The following is a 17,685-nucleotide window of genomic DNA, read 5'->3' as shown; positions in this document are numbered from 1 at the left end:
TTGAGTCCGGATTCATCATCTCGGACAAGTCATCTGCTCTCTTTGAAGCTCATACTCTGGATTAGGGTAAAACATCTCTGGCTGTTTCCCCCTGGGTTTCAGGAAGGGAAAGCCAGCAAACCCCTGACTCCCAGTGCGAGCGGAGCAGGTGGGCGGCGGTGCGAACACGTCCTGCAGAAATGCGTCCCGGCGAGTACCGTCCCCTCTCCCACTAGAGAACAGGTCGCGAGTGCCTGCGTCCGCTGCGTGCCTAGCGCTCTCCTTTGGCCCTCCAAGACGGCGAGCAGAGCCCCCGAAACAGTCCCCTAGAGTGCGACAGGCTCCCAGTCCCATCCGCCCTTCTTCTTTTCCTGGCCCAGGTAGCCTCCTTCAGGTCCCCAGAGCACCTAGAGGAGCAGCGGGAGAACGTGGGAAGCTGTCTACCCCCAGATGGCGCTGTGCCCCCGCATCAAGTTCAGAGGCACCAGAGAAATGATTACATCATCCCAGGCCCCGGCAGGATCCCCCAGGAGGGCAGAGGAAGGGAGTAGGCTTCTCCTCTGGCTAAACCGCGTTCAAATTTGGTAGAAAGGGCTCTAAGGTGACAGGTTCTGTTGAAGCCTGAAGATTTGGAGATTGTTTAGTTCTGTTAGGTTTCTAGTGCTTTCCTGAGGCACCATCACCAATCTCATCTCAGTGGGGTGGGGGTAAGCAGGAGGATCTGTTATGAGAAGCAGCTCCGAAGGCTCAAGACCTGCGCCCTCTGCCTTTTGCTAGTTGTGTGATCATAGACAGTTAATCTCTGTCTCAAACTTTATCTGCAAAATGGAGAGAACATGAGTATCCACCTCACAGAGTTGAAGGATAACCGGAAAAATACAAGGCATCTAGCTAGTGAACATAACCCAGCAGGCATAGGGGGAAATGGCTTAGCTTCAGCTCATACCTTCTGAGGTAGAGTGTACCCTGGGATCTGGTGTGGGTGCTACTCCCTGCATGGTCCCTCCACTTCCCTTCCTGGGCCTATGACTGCTGTGGGGAGCTGGCTGTGAGCCCAAAGTTGGGAAGAGTCATGGAATGAGCATCCCCTGAACTTGCCTAATATAGCCATCTAGGGCCCCAAGCTTGGCTCTGCCCTGTTACCCTGAGACCAGCTCTGGACACTGAGTCCAGGCAGGAAGCCTAATTCAGAAGCACACCCAGGACAACTACTTTGGGGGTCCTGCACCCAGAGCTTAGGCTTTCCCCCATGTGATCCTTTTGTGGTGGTAAACTGAGTTTATGGTCAACTTGTACAGTGAAGCAGGGAATCTGAGCTTCTAGAGCTTTCCTGGGAGCCCTGGGTGAGTATCAGGACCTGTAGTATATGACAGAAGTGAGACATAGTGACTCTCAGCTAAAGGTTTGTATATATTATCAAAATCTTATGGAAAAACAGATACACAGCTATTTTTACAACAGCGGGTGGGTGTGAGGAAAATGTCTGCTTTGGCATCAAACCTTCAGGTCTGTTCCTTTCCTCTCCTCTGGAGCCCAATCTCACCGGGCACTGTCCATCCAGGCCAGCTGCCCTCCGTGTCCTTGCCCCTCCTACTGTCCCCTTGGACTCCCATGCCCTGGCTCCCTCTGCCATTGCCCCTCAGAGTACCACTGGCCCAGCAGCTTTGCCCAAGGGCTCCTCAGTGGCCTGGATCCTGGCCCTGAAGGGCAGTGGGGCTGGATATGTGGTCCCTGGGGACATCTTTCCCGGATCATAGGCCTTTTGCAGCGTGCCAACTACATAGGGCCTGGGCAGTGCCATCTTCTCCATGATGCACACAAAAAAAAAAAAAACAACAACAACTCTTCTTGTCCAGAAACCTCAGCTCCAGGTATAAGCAATTTTTGGAGAGCCCCAGAGACAAGAAAGGGAAGGTGAGAGGAGATGCAGCGTCCTCCCTTGAGTGTGGCCCAGGCCTTGAGCTCTCCCATGGCAGAACAGGGACAGCCACAGCAGGTCAGCCAGAGTGGTGTGGGCAGGGTCTGTGCAGCCCTGGATGTGAGCCAGGGCCATCATGGCCTTGGCACCAGAGCCCGGCAGCCTGGTCCTACTGAAGCAGCTTGGGCACTTCCACCTGTAGGGCAGAGAGACAGGTTAGAGCAAGGAGTTTGGCAACTGGGCCTCTGGAATTCATCTCACCTCCCTCCCTTCTGGAAGTACACCATCCCACACCTCTCAATATGTGTCTGTGGGATGAATGTATGAGGTATTGACACTGAAGGAGCATTTCTCCTGTTCTGTAACAACTAGACATCAGAGCCCAGCAAGTTGAGAAGCTGAGGCAGGAGGATCAAAAATTCAAGGCCAGCCTCAGCAATTCATCAAGGACCTGTTTCAAATTTAAAAGGGGGTGTGTGTGCTGGGGATGTAGCTTAGTGGCAAGTTCAATACCCAGTATCACAAAAAGTTAACAAACAAAAAACCTGGATGTCATCAGATGACCACTAGAATTATAAGTGAGGTTGTCCTTTATCTCATGGTGTCCAGTGGCAAATAATGTGAGAGTAGGATATTCACTCAGACAGGCAAATGACGATGGACTTTGTCATCCAGGGAGGCAGGACTATGAGAAGTAGGGTGTCCAGGGATGATCCATGTGTCCATTGCACTGGTTAGTCAAAGGTAAACTATACTGAGGGCAAACCTTTGGGATAGACTGACCCATAGAACTGGGCTGATCCTGAGAGGGGATTACATAAAACCAATATCACTTTTGTTTGGGGAAATGGAGAAAAGGAGACTCGGAGGAAGAAGCCAGGTGCAGTGATAAGGCCTATAATTCCTCCTGCCCAGAGGATGAGAGGCAATAGGATGAGAGGCAAGAGGATACCAAGTTTGAGGCCAGCCTAAGCAATTTAGCAAGACCTTTTTAAAATAAAAAATAAAAAAGACTGGGGAGATAGCTCAGTGACAAAGAGCCCCTGGGTTCGATATCTCCAGTTTTAGGGGGGAGGGGAAGGAGAAGACAACCTAGAGGAAGAGCCACAGCAACACTCCATGTGTGGAGGCTGCCTCTCCATTAGCAGGAGGAACAGGTTTGATGGCTGGTGAAGGAGTTCCAGGTGTGGAGGGAGAGGCTAAAGGAAGCATAGAGTCCCACCTGTAAGGGAGGTACAGATGTGGCCTGCCTGGGGGCAGGAGCATGGCTGAGATGACCTGCAGGCCCCGGGGTCTGGGTGCACCTGCAGGAGTGTCTGCATGCTGGCCTGTTACAACTGCCCTCTCCTGTCAGCCCCTGGGCACCCTGCCCTGTGGCCACGCCCACAGCAACTTGCCTTCTTCAGCTGTTTAAGGTTGCTGGAGCGGATGGCGGCCAGGAGCTGGTCACGTGAGTTCTTCTCCTGGCCAGGGAGGACTTTGTCTCCCATTTTCCTCTGAGTGGCTGGGGAGAGGGAGTTCTTCAGGTTCTCCATGATAAGGGGTGGAGCCAGGGGCGGGGGAGGAGGGGGAGGGGCAGCTGGAGCCCCCCCTTTCTTTGGGGAGTTCTTTGGAGCAGGCTTGGGAGATGGCTGGGGTGAGGGTTTGGGGGAGCCCTTGGCCAGGGCCCCTCCCTTGGGCACCTCCAGCAGGTCCTTCTTCTCTCCGCTGGCTTCCTGGGCCTGCCTCTGCTCCTGCAGCCGCTTTTGTCGCTGCTTGTCCATGTTGCGGCTGAGCAGGTTGGTGACCGTCATTCGGGGCCCCGCAAGCTCAAAATGGTAGCCGAGCTTGAGCAGGGTGGTGTTCTCCTTGAGCAGCTTGGCGATCTCCATCTCCGTCTTGCCCCCGCAAATGTGCCGCTGGTTGTGGAAGCGCAGCTCGGTCAGCGTGTTGTTCTGCAGGAGAGCTCGGAAGATGGCCAGGATGCCCTTGCCCGTGATGTGGTTGGAGTCCAGGTTGAGGCTGGTGATGGTCTTGTTGGCCTTGAGCATGATGGCTATGGCGAAGGCCACGTGGTCGTCGGCGCGCGTGTTGGCCAGGGCGAACACCTTGACCACGGTGTTGAACTCCAGGGCCTCGGTGAACCTGACCAGGATCTCGTTGGTGATGCAGTCCGAGTTGTTGACGTTCACTTCCGTCATCTCCGGGTCGTTGTTCTTCACTCTCTCCAGAGGCTCGTCAAAGATGCTGGGGGCCGCTTCCTCCTCTGCCCTGGGGGGCCCCTCCGAGGGTTTGCTGGGGCCACCAGCCGCCTGTTTCTCGGCCGTCTTGGTCTTGCTCTCTTCCTGGGCCTCCTTCTCACTTGGGGACTCCTCCCTCTGGACTTTCTCAACCTCCTTTTTCACGTCCCTGTCCTGGGTTCTTCTTTTTGCCCCCTCCTCCTCCTTTTTCCTGTCTGTGTCCCCAGTGGCTCTTTTCGGCTTCTCCTCCTCCCGTCTGGCATCTGTGCTCTTGCTGTCCCCCTTCACCTTCTCACTGTCCCCTCTCTTGGCCAGCTCCTTCACCTCCTCGCTCTTCTTGTCCTTGTCCTTGATCAGGCCTGAACTCCTGTCACTCCGTCTCTTCTCCTCTTCCTTCCTGGCGGCCACCGTCTTCTCGTCTCCTCTCCCGTCCTTCCCTGCCTCCTTCTTGTCCACCACAGCCCTGACCCGGCCCTTGTCGATGCCCCTGATCACCTTCTCCTCCTTTGGCTTCTCCCCACTCCTGCCATCAGCTTCCTCTTTGTCTCTGGAGAAGCTTTTCTTTAGTCCGCCCCTCTTTGGCTCCTTTCCCAGGTCTGAGTCCCGTCTGGGGCCCAGGGCCTTGGTGCTGGGATCTCTGCCCCTTTCCTCTCCATTCTTGGCATCGGCTCTGGTCTCCACTTGCTTGCTTTCCTAAGAATTCAGAAAAGAAAAATAAACATGAAGAGCTGGCTTCAGTAGAGGAGCGGGTTACAGGACAAGCGAGGGAGCACTTATACAACTGCCCTTGGGCCTCCAAAGGACACTGGGTGTTTGGGAGAGTGATGGGCATGTCCCTCAGAGAATAGCCGAAGTGGGACTTTGCGGGATTCCAGCTGGAGAGAACGGGCCAGTGTCAGACCCCGCCACGGGTCATGAGATGCCAGAAAGAACACCTGCAGAGGTTTGGACCAAGCGCAGTTTCTTTCCCAGAGCATCTTCAGACCCAGGTTTGCCTTTTCTGTCATGAATGATTTACCCATGGCACCTCTGACCCCCTTAGAAGGACTGCTTCCAACAATGCTAGCACCTGAGGCAAAAGCAAAAATCACCAACACTGACCCTGTTTTGAATTTTTTTTTTTCCCAGTGCTGTAGATTGAACTCAGAACCTTGCACATGTGAGGCAAGTGCTCCTGCTACTGAGCTATATCCCCAGTCCTTTTTCCTCTGTTTTGAGACAGGCTCTTGCTAAGCTGCGGAGGCTGGTCTTGAACTTGGAATCCTCCTGTCTCGGCCTCCCAAGTTGCTGGGATTATAGGTGTGTGCCACCTCATGTGGCTTCTGCCCCTGCATTCTGTGCTCAAGTTCACACTGCCTCCTACCTAGTCCCAGCCCCGCTGCCAAGGGGAGGTCACCAGTGCTCAGATACTGGAATGTTATAAGCCAGTACATTTACAAAGAAAAAAGAAATTGAAAGAATCAAGACAGGGTTGCTAACATTTTACCAATTAAGGATATTCATAAATTCTACCTAGCATCATCATCTCATTGAAACAAGGAGCTAATTATTAAGAAGTAGGTAACAGACCAAAAGATGTACCTTTACAGCAAATTGCGAAACACGTGTGTCTCTTCAGAAGTTCACAGTGTTGTCTTTTACTTATTTATTTATTTACTGCAATGCTGGGGATGGAACCCAGGGCTTGATGCATGTTGGGCAAGTACTCTGCCACTGGGCTGCATGCCCAGCTCTAGTCCTTTATTTTTTAGTAAAAATTTTGCTAAGGTCAAGCCTCTCCCGTAGGTAGTCCTGGAGTCCACTAGGATTCTGCAACTCCACTTTGACCATGCAGATGTGGGCTGCTGCTTGGGGAGGCTGTGGGATGGAGTCAGGGGAACACAATGGAGGCTTGAGTGCTCTTAGTGCCACCAGCCACCCAGCACCTCCCAGGGGGAGGCCGGTATTTCTTGCTTCATGAAGTCGAGGAGCTATTTCAAGAGGACCTAGTGCACATCCCCCCCCACAGGAGCAGAGAAAGCAGCAGATTACCTACGATACGGCATTAAATTTAACTGTCCAACTGGGATGGAGACCCCAGAATAAATGGGACTCCAAGGGATGCTGGGAGGACCTCCGTTAAAGACACATTGGGAGACCATGGCCTGAGCATGGAGGGTTTCTTTAAAGAGAGCCCAGTGGGGTGTGGAAAGAGGGGAAGGAAGAAAGGCACTCCTTGTCCCAGAGGGAATGGAGGGCAAGGTTGGCCCTTTGGAGACAGTTTGTACCGGAACCACAAACACATGCCATTGGAGACCAGCCCCTGGGTATTTGGCAGAGAAGTCCTCGGCTCTTCTGCTAGACTCATGATAGGCAGCCCAGGGGCCCAGAGCCTGGTGGACAGAGCCTTGGAAAGGGCACTTGTTGCCTCCTGCCCTAGAATGCACAGGATTCTGCCTGGAGCTGTGCTGATGGAACAGGGGACCGAGAGCACCCCCAACTCACTGTGGCCCCCAAGGAACTGAGTTTCCCACTTATGATTGCCCTGAATGGGAAGTGGTAATAACTTTGCTGTATGTAAAGGAGAATGCAAATAGGATGTAAATGAGGAAACCCAATGGGTTTCCTTTTAAGGAACTTTTATAACCATCTGCCCTCATGTGACCAGGGAATCTCCTCTCCTCCCATGCCACATGCAGAGTGGTCCCATCCACCTGGAGCTTGGCGGTGAGAGCTGATGGCATGGCCTCTAGACATCATGCCTCCCTCTCCTTCCCTTCCCAGAATGCGTCCACAGCGGAATGTCTCAGAGCCCACCAGGCACGTCCCAACCGTCCACTGCAGAGTTGCCGTGCCTCTCGGTCACAGGCTGCACTGAGAGAAGCTGGGGACCCAGAGAGAGATGACAGCCAATTCCACCCAGCAGGTTCAGGAAAAACTGGGGGTTAGGCTTGATTGTCTCACGAACAGCCACTGTTATGGTTTGGATGTGAGGTATCCCCCAAAAGCTCACATGTGAGACAATGCAAGAAGGATCAGAGAAGAAATGATCAGGTTGTGAGAGCCTTAAACTAATCAGTGGATTGATGCCTGATGGGATTAACTGGGCGGTGGCTAGAGGCAGGTGGGTGTGGCTGGAGGAGGTGGGAGTTGGGAGCGTGGTCATGGGGTATGTGTTTTGTATCTGGAGAGCGGGCTCTCTCTCTGCTCCCTGGTCACCACGTGAGCTGCTTCCCTCTACCACACTCTTCCTCCATGATGTTCTGCCTCACCTTGAGCCCTGAGGAGTGGAGCCGGCTGTCTGTGAACTAAGATCTCTGAAACTGTGAGCCTTCAAATAAACTTTTCCTCTTCTACAATCGTCCTGGTCAGATCTCTTAGTCACAGCAGTGAAAAAGCTGACTCAAACAGCCACCAAGTCAGTGTCACTGCCTCCGACCTTCCTATTAGGGGCCAAGGCTCCCCGTCCCTGCCTGCCCAGGATCCCCTGGGTCCCCGAGTGCCCCTGCTGTCCATGGGACCTCAGTAAACCTCGTCAGGCTCCGGGCTCCCATTCAGAGCCTTCGCTGCCTTCCCAACCAGGGCTTGTGTTCCACATTTGGGCACTTTTCTCCCTTACATCCCAGGTCCTGCCCTCTGCCCTCTGTCCTGGGGTGGGGGGGACGACTTCTTGCCACTCCCTCTCAGGTGCTTCCCCTCCGCTGTGGTCCTGCTTGGCTAGGATCTGCCAAGTGCCTGTTCTGGGGAGGTGTGCCAACCCTTTAAAAAGAACCTAATGAAAAACAGGCCGAGTGGGGGAGGGGAAAGGGCTGATTAATCATCAGTTTCCTCCAAATAGCCAGGAATGAGTGGGGCTGGGGCTTGTTGCGCTGGAGCAGCCCTGGGAGCTCAGATGTTGCCTTAAAAGGAGAAGGAGCCCGGAGTCCTCCCTGGCCTGGGATTTCTGTGGGGCGAGTTCCTCGGCACACAGCAGCGCCATCTCCTTCAAGCTTATCTGAGAAGGAGTCCAGGCTGACTTCTTTTTGTTTCTAGAACTAGTGGTGCATCCTGGTGACCTCCAGAGGTTATTTTTGCTTGTGTTCCTGTCCGTAGTCTTTAGTTTGTTCCTTATAGCAAAAGGGGTTTAAGTTAGCCATGACAAAGAACTTCCATAGAATGACAGTTTGATTCTTTTAGATGGGAGACCTAAGTAACAATATCTTTTCCCCCTTGGGAAAAACTGAAGGGATAGGGAAAGCCCATAGGCAGGGGAATGGAAAGCCTCTAGTGGGGCTGGGCACAGTGGTGCACCACTGGGGAGGCTGAGACAGGAGGATTGGAAGTTTGAGGCCAGCCTCAGAAACTTAACAAGGCCCTAAGCAAATAAAAAATAAAAAGGGCTGGGAATGGTCACATGAGTTAGATCCATGTTCAATGCCCCTGGTGGGGTCAATGGGCAGAACACACCATCTTTTTCCTCACGGGGGGGTCTTCTGATAGGATTCCCTGTGGAGTCTTATCTAACTGCAGAGAAGAGAACAATTTACCACCTCCCTTGCCAAAAGAGCAGAGAATTGTCTATCCAGAAGGCATTTGTATATAAAGACATAAAGACAGACAATTGTCTAAACTTAAAAAGTGAGAACTTTCTACGTATGAGAGTCAAAGCCTCTGCGTCTGCACTCAGCACCTGCTCGCTGAACCCCTGCTGGCTTATGCCAACTCCTCTCAGCTCATCTCTTTCCTTCCTGTGACCCAGCACCTGAGGAGGAGGCGTCTGCCCCTCTGAGAGCCATAATAGCCCCAGACAGCTGCCAGGAGTCTGCAGGAGGACCCTAGGCCGTAAGAAGGCACAGGACTTCTGCTTTTGCTTTTGCTTGTGTCCCCTTTCCAGCCACTGGCCTAGGAGAGTCAGAGTCATGGAGGGCAGGGGCGCCTGCATGACTGTACCCCTCACGTGTGATAACCCCGCTGTGAAGTCAGGCACCTTTGTTTCTCCCTAAAGCAAGACTGAGGTGATGCTGACTCAGACGGCAGTGGCCCTCTTGCTGTGTCCTGCTCAGTACCTCCAAGGGCTTCTGGCTGGAGGCATCCAGAACGCCCCCAGCTGGAGCTCCAGGCTGGATGCAGGGCTTCAGGTCCCCAACTCGGCTTTTGGTAGACCCTCTTCCCAGGCCTTAGCTGCCATTGTCCCTGAGGACATTGACAGGCTCCTGTGTGTGGATCCAGAACTCACTAGAAAATGCATTTCTACCTTGGCGGTGGCCTGCTTCTTACTTCCCCCAGATCAATGGGACATCTCATAGTCCTGCTCCCAACGTGCTGACCCCTTGCCACCTGTCCTTCCTGGTCTTGCACAAGATCTCACTCCCCTGCTCTTCTCAAGAAGCTGTCCCAGCAGGGGGCACTCCCTCCAGCCACCTGGTGACCTCCTGGTCTCAGGAACTGCGGCTGCCAGTGTCATCTGTCTGCACAAGGGGGGGCTGGGAGAAACTGGCCACAGGTCCCCTGGGAGAGCAGCTCGCTTTCAGGGCTGGTGTGAAGGGCAGGCAAGCAGGCTGGCCCCGACTGGTGGGGAGCAAAGGAGTTGTCTCCTCGGTCTCCTGCCTCACTCCATGTGACTCTTTTATGGGTTTTCCACCAAGAAGAAAGTTTCTAGATTCTCCTAGCAAGCAGTTTTGGGAGGGTCCACTGCTGTTTGGGGAAAATAGCATCGCCAGGACTGGCAGTCTCCGAAGGGACCACAGGAAATGCGGTCTGTGACACAGCATTCCTCTACTGAGGCTCTGCCCGGTTCATTAGACAGATCTTTTAATAACTGGCATTGCCCCTAGAGAGCCACAGGTTCCCTTCAGAGCTATCAGGAAAACTGGGGATTGTTCTGGCAAAGGTCTAACCATGGTGGCATGGGAGCCCAACTGCCTGGTTGGCCCGTGTGCAAATCCCAGCTCTGCCTCCTGATAGCTGTGTGACCTTGGGTAAGTTACTTAGGCCCTCTGAATTTGTCTTATATGCACAAGACTGATCACCGTGGGGCTCCACACTGGGTTGTGCAACCCCCTAAAAAGGTCAGGCAGCCCCTTTCTCAGCTCCCGCCTGGCAGTGGACAAAGTCTGGGCACCTCACAGCATCCCCTGGCCCTTCCCAGATCATCCCATGCCAGCCTCCCCTATTCCAAAGCCCCGCCACTCTAGGGAAACACAGACTGTCTCCACTGGCCCTTGAGGACAAGTTCTAAGGAAAGCTCTCTTCACCCCTCCTAATTGTAAGAGGCTGATGAGGAAACCGAAGCCTCAGAGATGGGGCTGGAGAAGTGGGGAGGAAACAGGCAACGAGGAGAGAGTGAGCCCATAACCTTCCTCCCATTCAGCTAACATCTCTGGAAAGAAACTTTCCAGAATGTTCAACGGCTTGTACACACAACCACACATATGCTCAGTTCCTGCCCGTACTGGAGTACAGTTAGTCTCATAAAAATAGGGACTTAACATAGAATTCCTAATTTGGGGTTGGGAGCCTTTGTCCTATGATGTGGGACTGCAGTGCCACCTCCTCCCATGCTTTCTGTGACCACTGACCACTCTGCACATCTGGAGCGCCCAGCCCCTGACCACAGAGGACAGCATGGAAGATGCCCTGCAAGGGCTTCGCACAGCCTGGTGCGAAGGCTTGTCGGCATGGACAGCCACGCGCACCATCCAGTAATCCACATAGAGGCTGTCCGCAACAAAGAGGGACCAGGCCAGAGACACCCACATCACCCCAGTCTGGCCCTTCAACACCAGCGGTGTGCAGATGTCCCCATCAGGCCTGCTCCCAACCTGGAGCCTACTAGTGAACACTCAGTAAACATGACCCAGACCTGGAGGCTTTTCCCCTGCATCCTCAAAAAGAATGTGGGCCATCTGGACACAACCTCTCACAGGCTCAGGGCTTCAGAGAGGGTAATGCGGGCACCCCCAAGGGAGGCGTGCACCTGGTGAGCTCTGGGCTGAGAAGCCAGGGCCGGTGCAGTCACAGAGCTAAGAACAGCTGCACTCGCAAGCATCCGGGACTCCTGCTGCCCAGCCCCACCCTACCTGGCCTCTCTCTGGCTTCCCAGGCACCCCAGTGGTCAGCCCAGCCGCTGTGAGCAAGTGGGTCAGCTCCCGAGGGTAGTACACAGGATCAGCCCCCTGGCAGAGAGATGCCCGTCTGTAGATGGTCCCGCCTCAGGTCTGGGAATGGCAAAAGTCAGACTTCCTTCTACTGGGTGAGGAAGCCAGAGCAACCCTGGCGCTGGGGGAGCTCACTTCCCAACTTTAAGCCCCTTTGTCTGAGGGGCATGACCCCACCCTGGGCTGCCAGTCCACCTGAGAAAAGATCCAGGACCTTTGTTCAACGCTTTTCCCCAAATCCTCAGTCCAGGGAGCCCCCCCATGGGTTCTTAACACCTCACCTCTCCAGCCTGACAAGAGCTGACCTCTCCAGAGCTGCCTGACATGCTGTTCCACGTGTTCCTGGATGGTAACCAACTCCCATGCTCCCTATCGCGCGCGGCCCACCGGGGACTGAGTACTGTCATCCTCGTTTTAGAGAAGAAGAAATGGAAGCCCAAGAACACACAGCTAATAATGTTGAAGCAAGGATTCAAGTTCAGGTTCTCAGGCTCCAGACTTTTAACCCCTCTGCCATCTTCCTCAGAATCCACAGGGCATTGGCTCCAGGAGCCCCTCAGATACCAAAGTCTGTGATGCTCAAGTCCCTAATATAAAATGGCCCAGTGTTCACATCGAACCTAGGCACATCCTCCAAATGCTTTAAATCATCTCTAGATTACGTATAATACGTAAAGCAATGTAAATTATATGTAACTAGTTAATACTGTATTTTAAAATACATATTATTTTGATTGCTATACTGCTATTTTTAATTTTTTAATATAGTCTATCCTCAGCTAGTTGAATCTGCTGATGGGGAACCAGGGGGTGAGGAGGCCAGTTGTATTACACTGTGGTGTGTGAGTGGGGCCACAAGCCAATCCACTCTTTCCCCAGAACACCTAGTCCCCAGAGACAGCTCTTCTAACCCGGCCACCCAACACTAAATAAGAATGCTGGTACTAATCTCCACAACCATCTAGGAGTATTTACGTGGTGCCAGACTCCGCGCTAAGTGCTTCTCCCAAGTCCAGAGCAGGCAGAGACTCCTCAGGCTTTAGTCTCAGCAGGAGGAAGCTAGCGGGAGGGGCCTGCCCAGGGTGGCTGGTGGGAGCCAGGGCCCTTCACGTTCAGGGAACCTCAGCTGTGTCGTGAGTGGTTTTCCTTTCCCACTGTTTCCCATAATATTTTTCCTTCATGACCTAATGACTGTCACATTACCATAGTACCTAAGAAGCAATCCCAACACTCACCCCTTTCACATAGTGAGGGAGTGAGACTTAAGTTCTGCAACATACTACCTGGGCAAGGAGACATTTCTTTTTTTTCTTTCTTTCTTTTTTTTTTTTTTTAAGAGAGAGAGAGAGAGAGAGAGAGAGAGAGAGAGAGAGAGAATATATTTTAATATTTATTTTTTAGTTTTTGGTGGATACAACATCTTTGTTTGTATGTGGTGCTGAGGATCGAACCCCAGCCACACGCATGCCAGGCGAGCGCGCTACTGCTTGAGCCACATCCTCAGCCCCAAGGAGACATTTCAAACATTCAAATTCAAACATTCTTTTCCTTTTAAAGGCTGAATACTATTCCACTGTATGTACATACCACGTTTTGACGATTCATTCATCTGTTGAGGGACACTCAGGTTAGTCGTGGCCCTTCTGAATAATGCTGTTACAAACATGTGTCCTCATATCTGAGTCGTTATTCTCAACTCCTTTGGGCATCCGCTCATCCATGGAACTGCAGGAACGAGGCCCAAATTCTGACTTCTCTATTCCAGCTGCCTTGACTGTGTCACCTCCTGTCTTATCTAGCCCTGTCATTCATCAACTTGCCAATACCCTCAGCCTGGTCACCAGTGATGGCCAAAGTCCCAGCCCTGTAGCTTGCAACCCCTTGCCTGATCTGCTCCCCATCCCAGGCTACTGGCTGTCTGGGTCTCCCCAGACCCACCCACTGTGAGGGGCAGACCCCGCTACCCACACCCTCCAGGGCAGTGCCAAGGCTGAGCACCAGCTCTGGAGTTCGAATGCCAGGGTTCCGGTCCCTGCCTTATGGCATCCTGAGCAGGTTCGTGAACCCCTCTCATCTGTCAAATGGGACCATAATCCTTCACAGGGCTGTTGAGAGGCTCCAATGAGGAGCTGCAGGCAAAGCATCTACAACAGCGCCAAGGGCTCCCGAAGCTTGTGGGAAAGCCACCTGTCAGGACTGGTCCCAGTTCCCTTCACATTCAGGGACCCCCTGGGACCGTGTGTCTCTAGTCTCAGTCTCCATTCTCGGCAGAGAGTCTCCTCGGGAAGAAACAGAAAGCCTCCAGTGGGATCCTCCAATCTCCAGCGTCACTCCTGCTGAATCCTGTCCTCATCCCTCTCCTATTGCCTGGGGTCCACCTCACCCCATGGGCCCCAGCCTAGCCCTCCACTCTCCACACTCTCCCTCTTTCCCAGCTCCTTCCTCTCGCCCTGTTATTAGCTCCCTGCCTTCACCTCAAAATCTCTATCAGGCTCTGCCTCTCTCTGCAGCCTTCCATACCCAGACTTCCGCCAAAGAACTCTACTTCTTCATCCCTCCTGTTCCTCAGTTCCACACAATCTCACCTCACTCCCCTCAGTCCACAGCAGTTCGTTTTCCGCCCCCCCCCATGACTTCTGCCCCTCTTGTTGCTAAATCAGGTTCACATCTTTCATGCTTTATCTTGCTCAACTCCTGGAGGAACAATTGGTCCTGAGGACAGGCCCTCCTGCTGAATGCTTTCCTCCCCTGGTTTCCATCCTGCCCCCCATGGCTTTCCTCCTTTTCAGTCTCCCACAAGGTGTAGCCTACCCCTCACCTGCTGCCCCTCCTGGACGCAGCCCTGGGGGTGTTTTCAAGTCTCATTTCAAGCCCCTTTGTTTCCACTTTTAGACCCTCTCCCTGGGTGTCCTCATCCACTCCGCTGGCGTCAGTTGCCTTCTATGTTCTCTCCAAACTACTACAGAGGTTCAGACCCTTCCATCCCACTGTCTAGCAAACATCTTGGTTTGTGTGCCCCCAAAGAACCTCAAAAACTGGGCTTCTGGGGCTGGAGATGTGGCTCAAGCGGTAGCGCGCTCTCCTGGCATGCGTGCGGCCCGGTTCGATCCTCAGCAACACATACAAACAAAGATGTTGTGTCCGCCAAAAACTAAAAATAAATAATTCTCCCTCTCTCTCCCTCTTTCTTTTTTAAAAAAAAAAAAAAAATGGGCTTCTCATCCCCCCCCCCCCCCCGCCCCCTGCTTACTCCCACACACTCCCTGTCTTGGAGGATGGTTCCTCTAGATATCTCATGCTCTTCTCAGAAGCCCTTCTGGGAAAGGGAGAGGAGGGGAGGTTGGGAGGTGGTCGGACCCCTGTGCACTCACTTATCCCTTTCCTCACCAGCAGCCCAAGGGACGTGGGGGAGGCTGGGAAATCAGGCTCTTTCACAAAGACCACTTTATCCCTGTCTCCCACATGTAGATGATAGAAAGTCTAATGCCTCTCAAACCAGCCTCTCTCCGTCCTTTGTCAGGTTGCCCTGGTCCCAGCCAGGCCAGCTCTCATGGGGTTGGGACAACAACCTTGTCTCAGATTTTGCTGATGTCCCCCAGGAGAATCTCCATGCTGCAGCCTGGGGCCCTCCTCACACACACATCCCTCAACTCATTTCTTGGCCTAAAACCTCTCAGTTGTTCCCCAACACCCTCAGGACAAGTGCAGACTTGTAGGCCCCTCCTGACCTGGCCGCTGAAGTCCTTTGTTGGCGAGTTGGCCTCCCCCACCCACCATCCATCCTGCAAAACTCTTAAGTGCCTGAGGCAGCTAGGCCTTGCACATTGGCAAGGATGTTCCTATCCTTTGGAAAACTCTTCCCCTTCTTCCTGCTGAGCTCTGTCTGTCCTTAGAGGTTCAGATTGACTGTCTGGACTTTTTACTTTGGTTACAATGCAAGGTAACAATTTAATGTTTTCATTTCAAAGACATATCTAAAATCTGAACTACTTTTATGATTAGGAAGAAAATTTTTGTTAAAAAAAAAAAAAAGAATTATCACTGGGCGCAGTGGCACACAGCTGTAATCCCAGCAATTCAGGAGTCTGAGGCAGGAGGACTGCAAGTTCAAAGCCAGCCTGAGCAACAAAGCAAGGCCCTAAGCAACTTAGTGAGACCCTGTCTCAAAATAAAAAATGCAAAGGGCTGGGGATGTGGCTCAGTGGTTAAGCACCCCTGGGTTCAATCTCTGGTACCAAAAAAAAAAAAAAAAAGAAAGAGAGAAAGAGAAAATTATCTTAAAATAATCCAGTTCATAGCAAAAACAAAATAAAATAGAAAAGCAAGACCTGGGCTGCAGGAATAGACCAAGGGTAGAGTTCTTGCCAGGCATATATGAGGTTTGGCTTCCATACCCAGCCCTGAGAAACAAAGAAATTAAAAAATATTAAAAATTTAAAAAAAAATAAGATCCCTCAAGTCAGTGGCCAGGGAAAAGGTATGAAATGCATGGAGGGGGCAGAGATTGGTGGTCATTCCCCTCCTGCTGCTTAGCCTCTGCCTGGCTCTGCAGCGCAGGGAACCACCATGCAGCCTGGCCACTCCTGGTCCTGTTCCAGCACTTACCAGTCATCTCTGGTGATAAATATTAGTGCTGAGCAGAAACCAGGAGGGTCTCAGGCCTCCTGCTCTAGTGTAAACAGCAACTCCACAGCTCATTTTTCTCTCCCAGGATGAACTTTGGCGGGAGCAGTGGTACCCTGGAAAAGGGCCTTTCCTGATGCAGTTTGGCAGGAGACCAGCTCCACAGGGGAGCAGTGCCCCCATCCCTGTGCCTGCTCTGCCCTTGGAAGCGATGGGGAGCAGAAGCAACTTCCAGAAAAGAGAATGAATGATGTGCAAACTTGGGGGTGCTGGGCTCTTGCACGCAATCTATCACCGAACTCTCTGCCAAAGGGAAAGGGGATCCTTGGTTGCTTGAGTCTTGCAGGGGCCCAGTTTCTAGTGAAGGGGGTGTTGAATGGGGGAGGTGACCTGACCTTGAGGAGCAGTTCTGCCACAGGCACTAGAAAGAAGACCTGGTGGGAGCGATCACTTCTCCCGGTGCCCTTACTACCCTTACTACTTGCACCAGAGGCTTCTGCGTGCTACTGCAAAGAGAAGACCCAGCTGGGAGGGGTGGCAATTGCCTTAAGGCTGCGCTGGCAACACCTCCTAGGCAGGCCATTCCGGTTTCCTCTTGGGTTATGAAGAACCCATCTCAGGGGCCTGGAGGTGCTTAGGGCAGAATTTCTCTGCCAGGGAAGGGTCAGCTCCACTGCTTTCTGCAGACCTAAATATTTTGCCAACTGGTCTGGTGACTCATGCTGGGAAGCTTATAGTAAACCCCATTTTTGGAGAAGCCAGGAAATCTCTTTCGAGAGACAAATAAGACACTTGAGTTCTTTGCTGTCTAAATGCCTGCTTGCCACTTTCTGTATCTTCATTTCATCCCAGCCCAGATGAAAACCCAAGTGAGTTTGGAAAACATTGTAAAGATCTACTCAAAAGTCAGCTATTTTTCCCTGAGTGCTGGGTCCCTCTTGGGTCCCAGGGGGATAGCAAGAAGAACATGTTGTCCTCTTGCTGCTTGCTGGAGCTGTGAGTAGGAGCCCTGGCTCTCACCCAGACACCCTCCTTCTTTTACTAAACAGAAAAGGCTACAACGGCCTAATTGGGCCCAGCTTCATGGGTGTTTGACCTCAGCAGTCCTGCAGGGACCCATGCTCAGGGGGGCCCTGGGCTTTGTTTCATGCTCTGCTGTGACCATTTTGGAAGTCTTTATTCTTGAACAAGAGGGTTCAAGGCCCCACATCTCCCATCCTTAGATCATTTTATTTATTTATTTTTGAGTCATGGGGGATGAAACCCAGGGTCTCTTGTACGCTATGTAAGTCCTCCACCAGTGAGTGAACTCCCTAGTCCCCATCCTTATTTTAAAGCAAATTCCAGGTATATCATTTCATACATACATATTTCAGTGTACATCTCTAGAAGACAGAAACTTTTTAAGAAGATAGTTGAGATAACATTTCTTATGTGAACCACTAATAACAGCATTTGCCTCTTGATGGCCTACTGACCTTCAGCCCAAGGGCCCTTTCAGTAGCCCTCCCAACCCCTGGGACAGGAGTCCTTGCTCTGTGTCCCTGCAGCAGGTCCAGCTCACAGCTCTCTGAGCACTAATTAGTTTACTCACCTGTCCCTGGACTAGATGGTGAGTGACTTGAAATATAAGGGACCTCTCTTTTATTTCTATCCTTAGCCCCTGGCCTGGCAGAACACTTTGCAATGAATAAATATTTGCTGGAATGAACTGAAAATATTTAAATCCTATCTACAGTGTCCCTGTTAAGCAGTGTGTGCTGAATAATTCCAGTGACAGGGAGCTTAGTTCTTTTTGAGGAACACAAGCCAACAAGCACTGCCCCCCTCC

General features: G+C 52.3%; 1 protein-coding gene across 1 annotated transcript in view; it reads right to left on the bottom strand.

The window, feature by feature from the left end:
- Window positions 1–1,376: 1,376 nt before the first annotated feature.
- Window positions 1,377–17,685, bottom strand: part of Lmod1 (leiomodin 1) — a 40,692-nt gene continuing 24,383 nt past the window's right edge. Inside the window, exons 2-3 of the mRNA XM_076831951.1 lie at window positions 3,295–4,809; window positions 1,377–2,093 (exon numbers count right to left, since the gene is read on the bottom strand). Coding sequence (XP_076688066.1) covers window positions 2,067–2,093; window positions 3,295–4,809 — 1,542 coding nt within the window. The 3' untranslated portion in view covers window positions 1,377–2,066. The remainder of the gene's footprint in view (window positions 2,094–3,294; window positions 4,810–17,685) is intronic.

The sequence above is a fragment of the Callospermophilus lateralis genome, chromosome 13, assembly GCF_048772815.1.
Source record: "Callospermophilus lateralis isolate mCalLat2 chromosome 13, mCalLat2.hap1, whole genome shotgun sequence".
Lineage (NCBI taxonomy): Eukaryota > Metazoa > Chordata > Mammalia > Rodentia > Sciuridae > Callospermophilus > Callospermophilus lateralis.
This window is presented reverse-complemented; position numbering and strand designations above follow the sequence as displayed.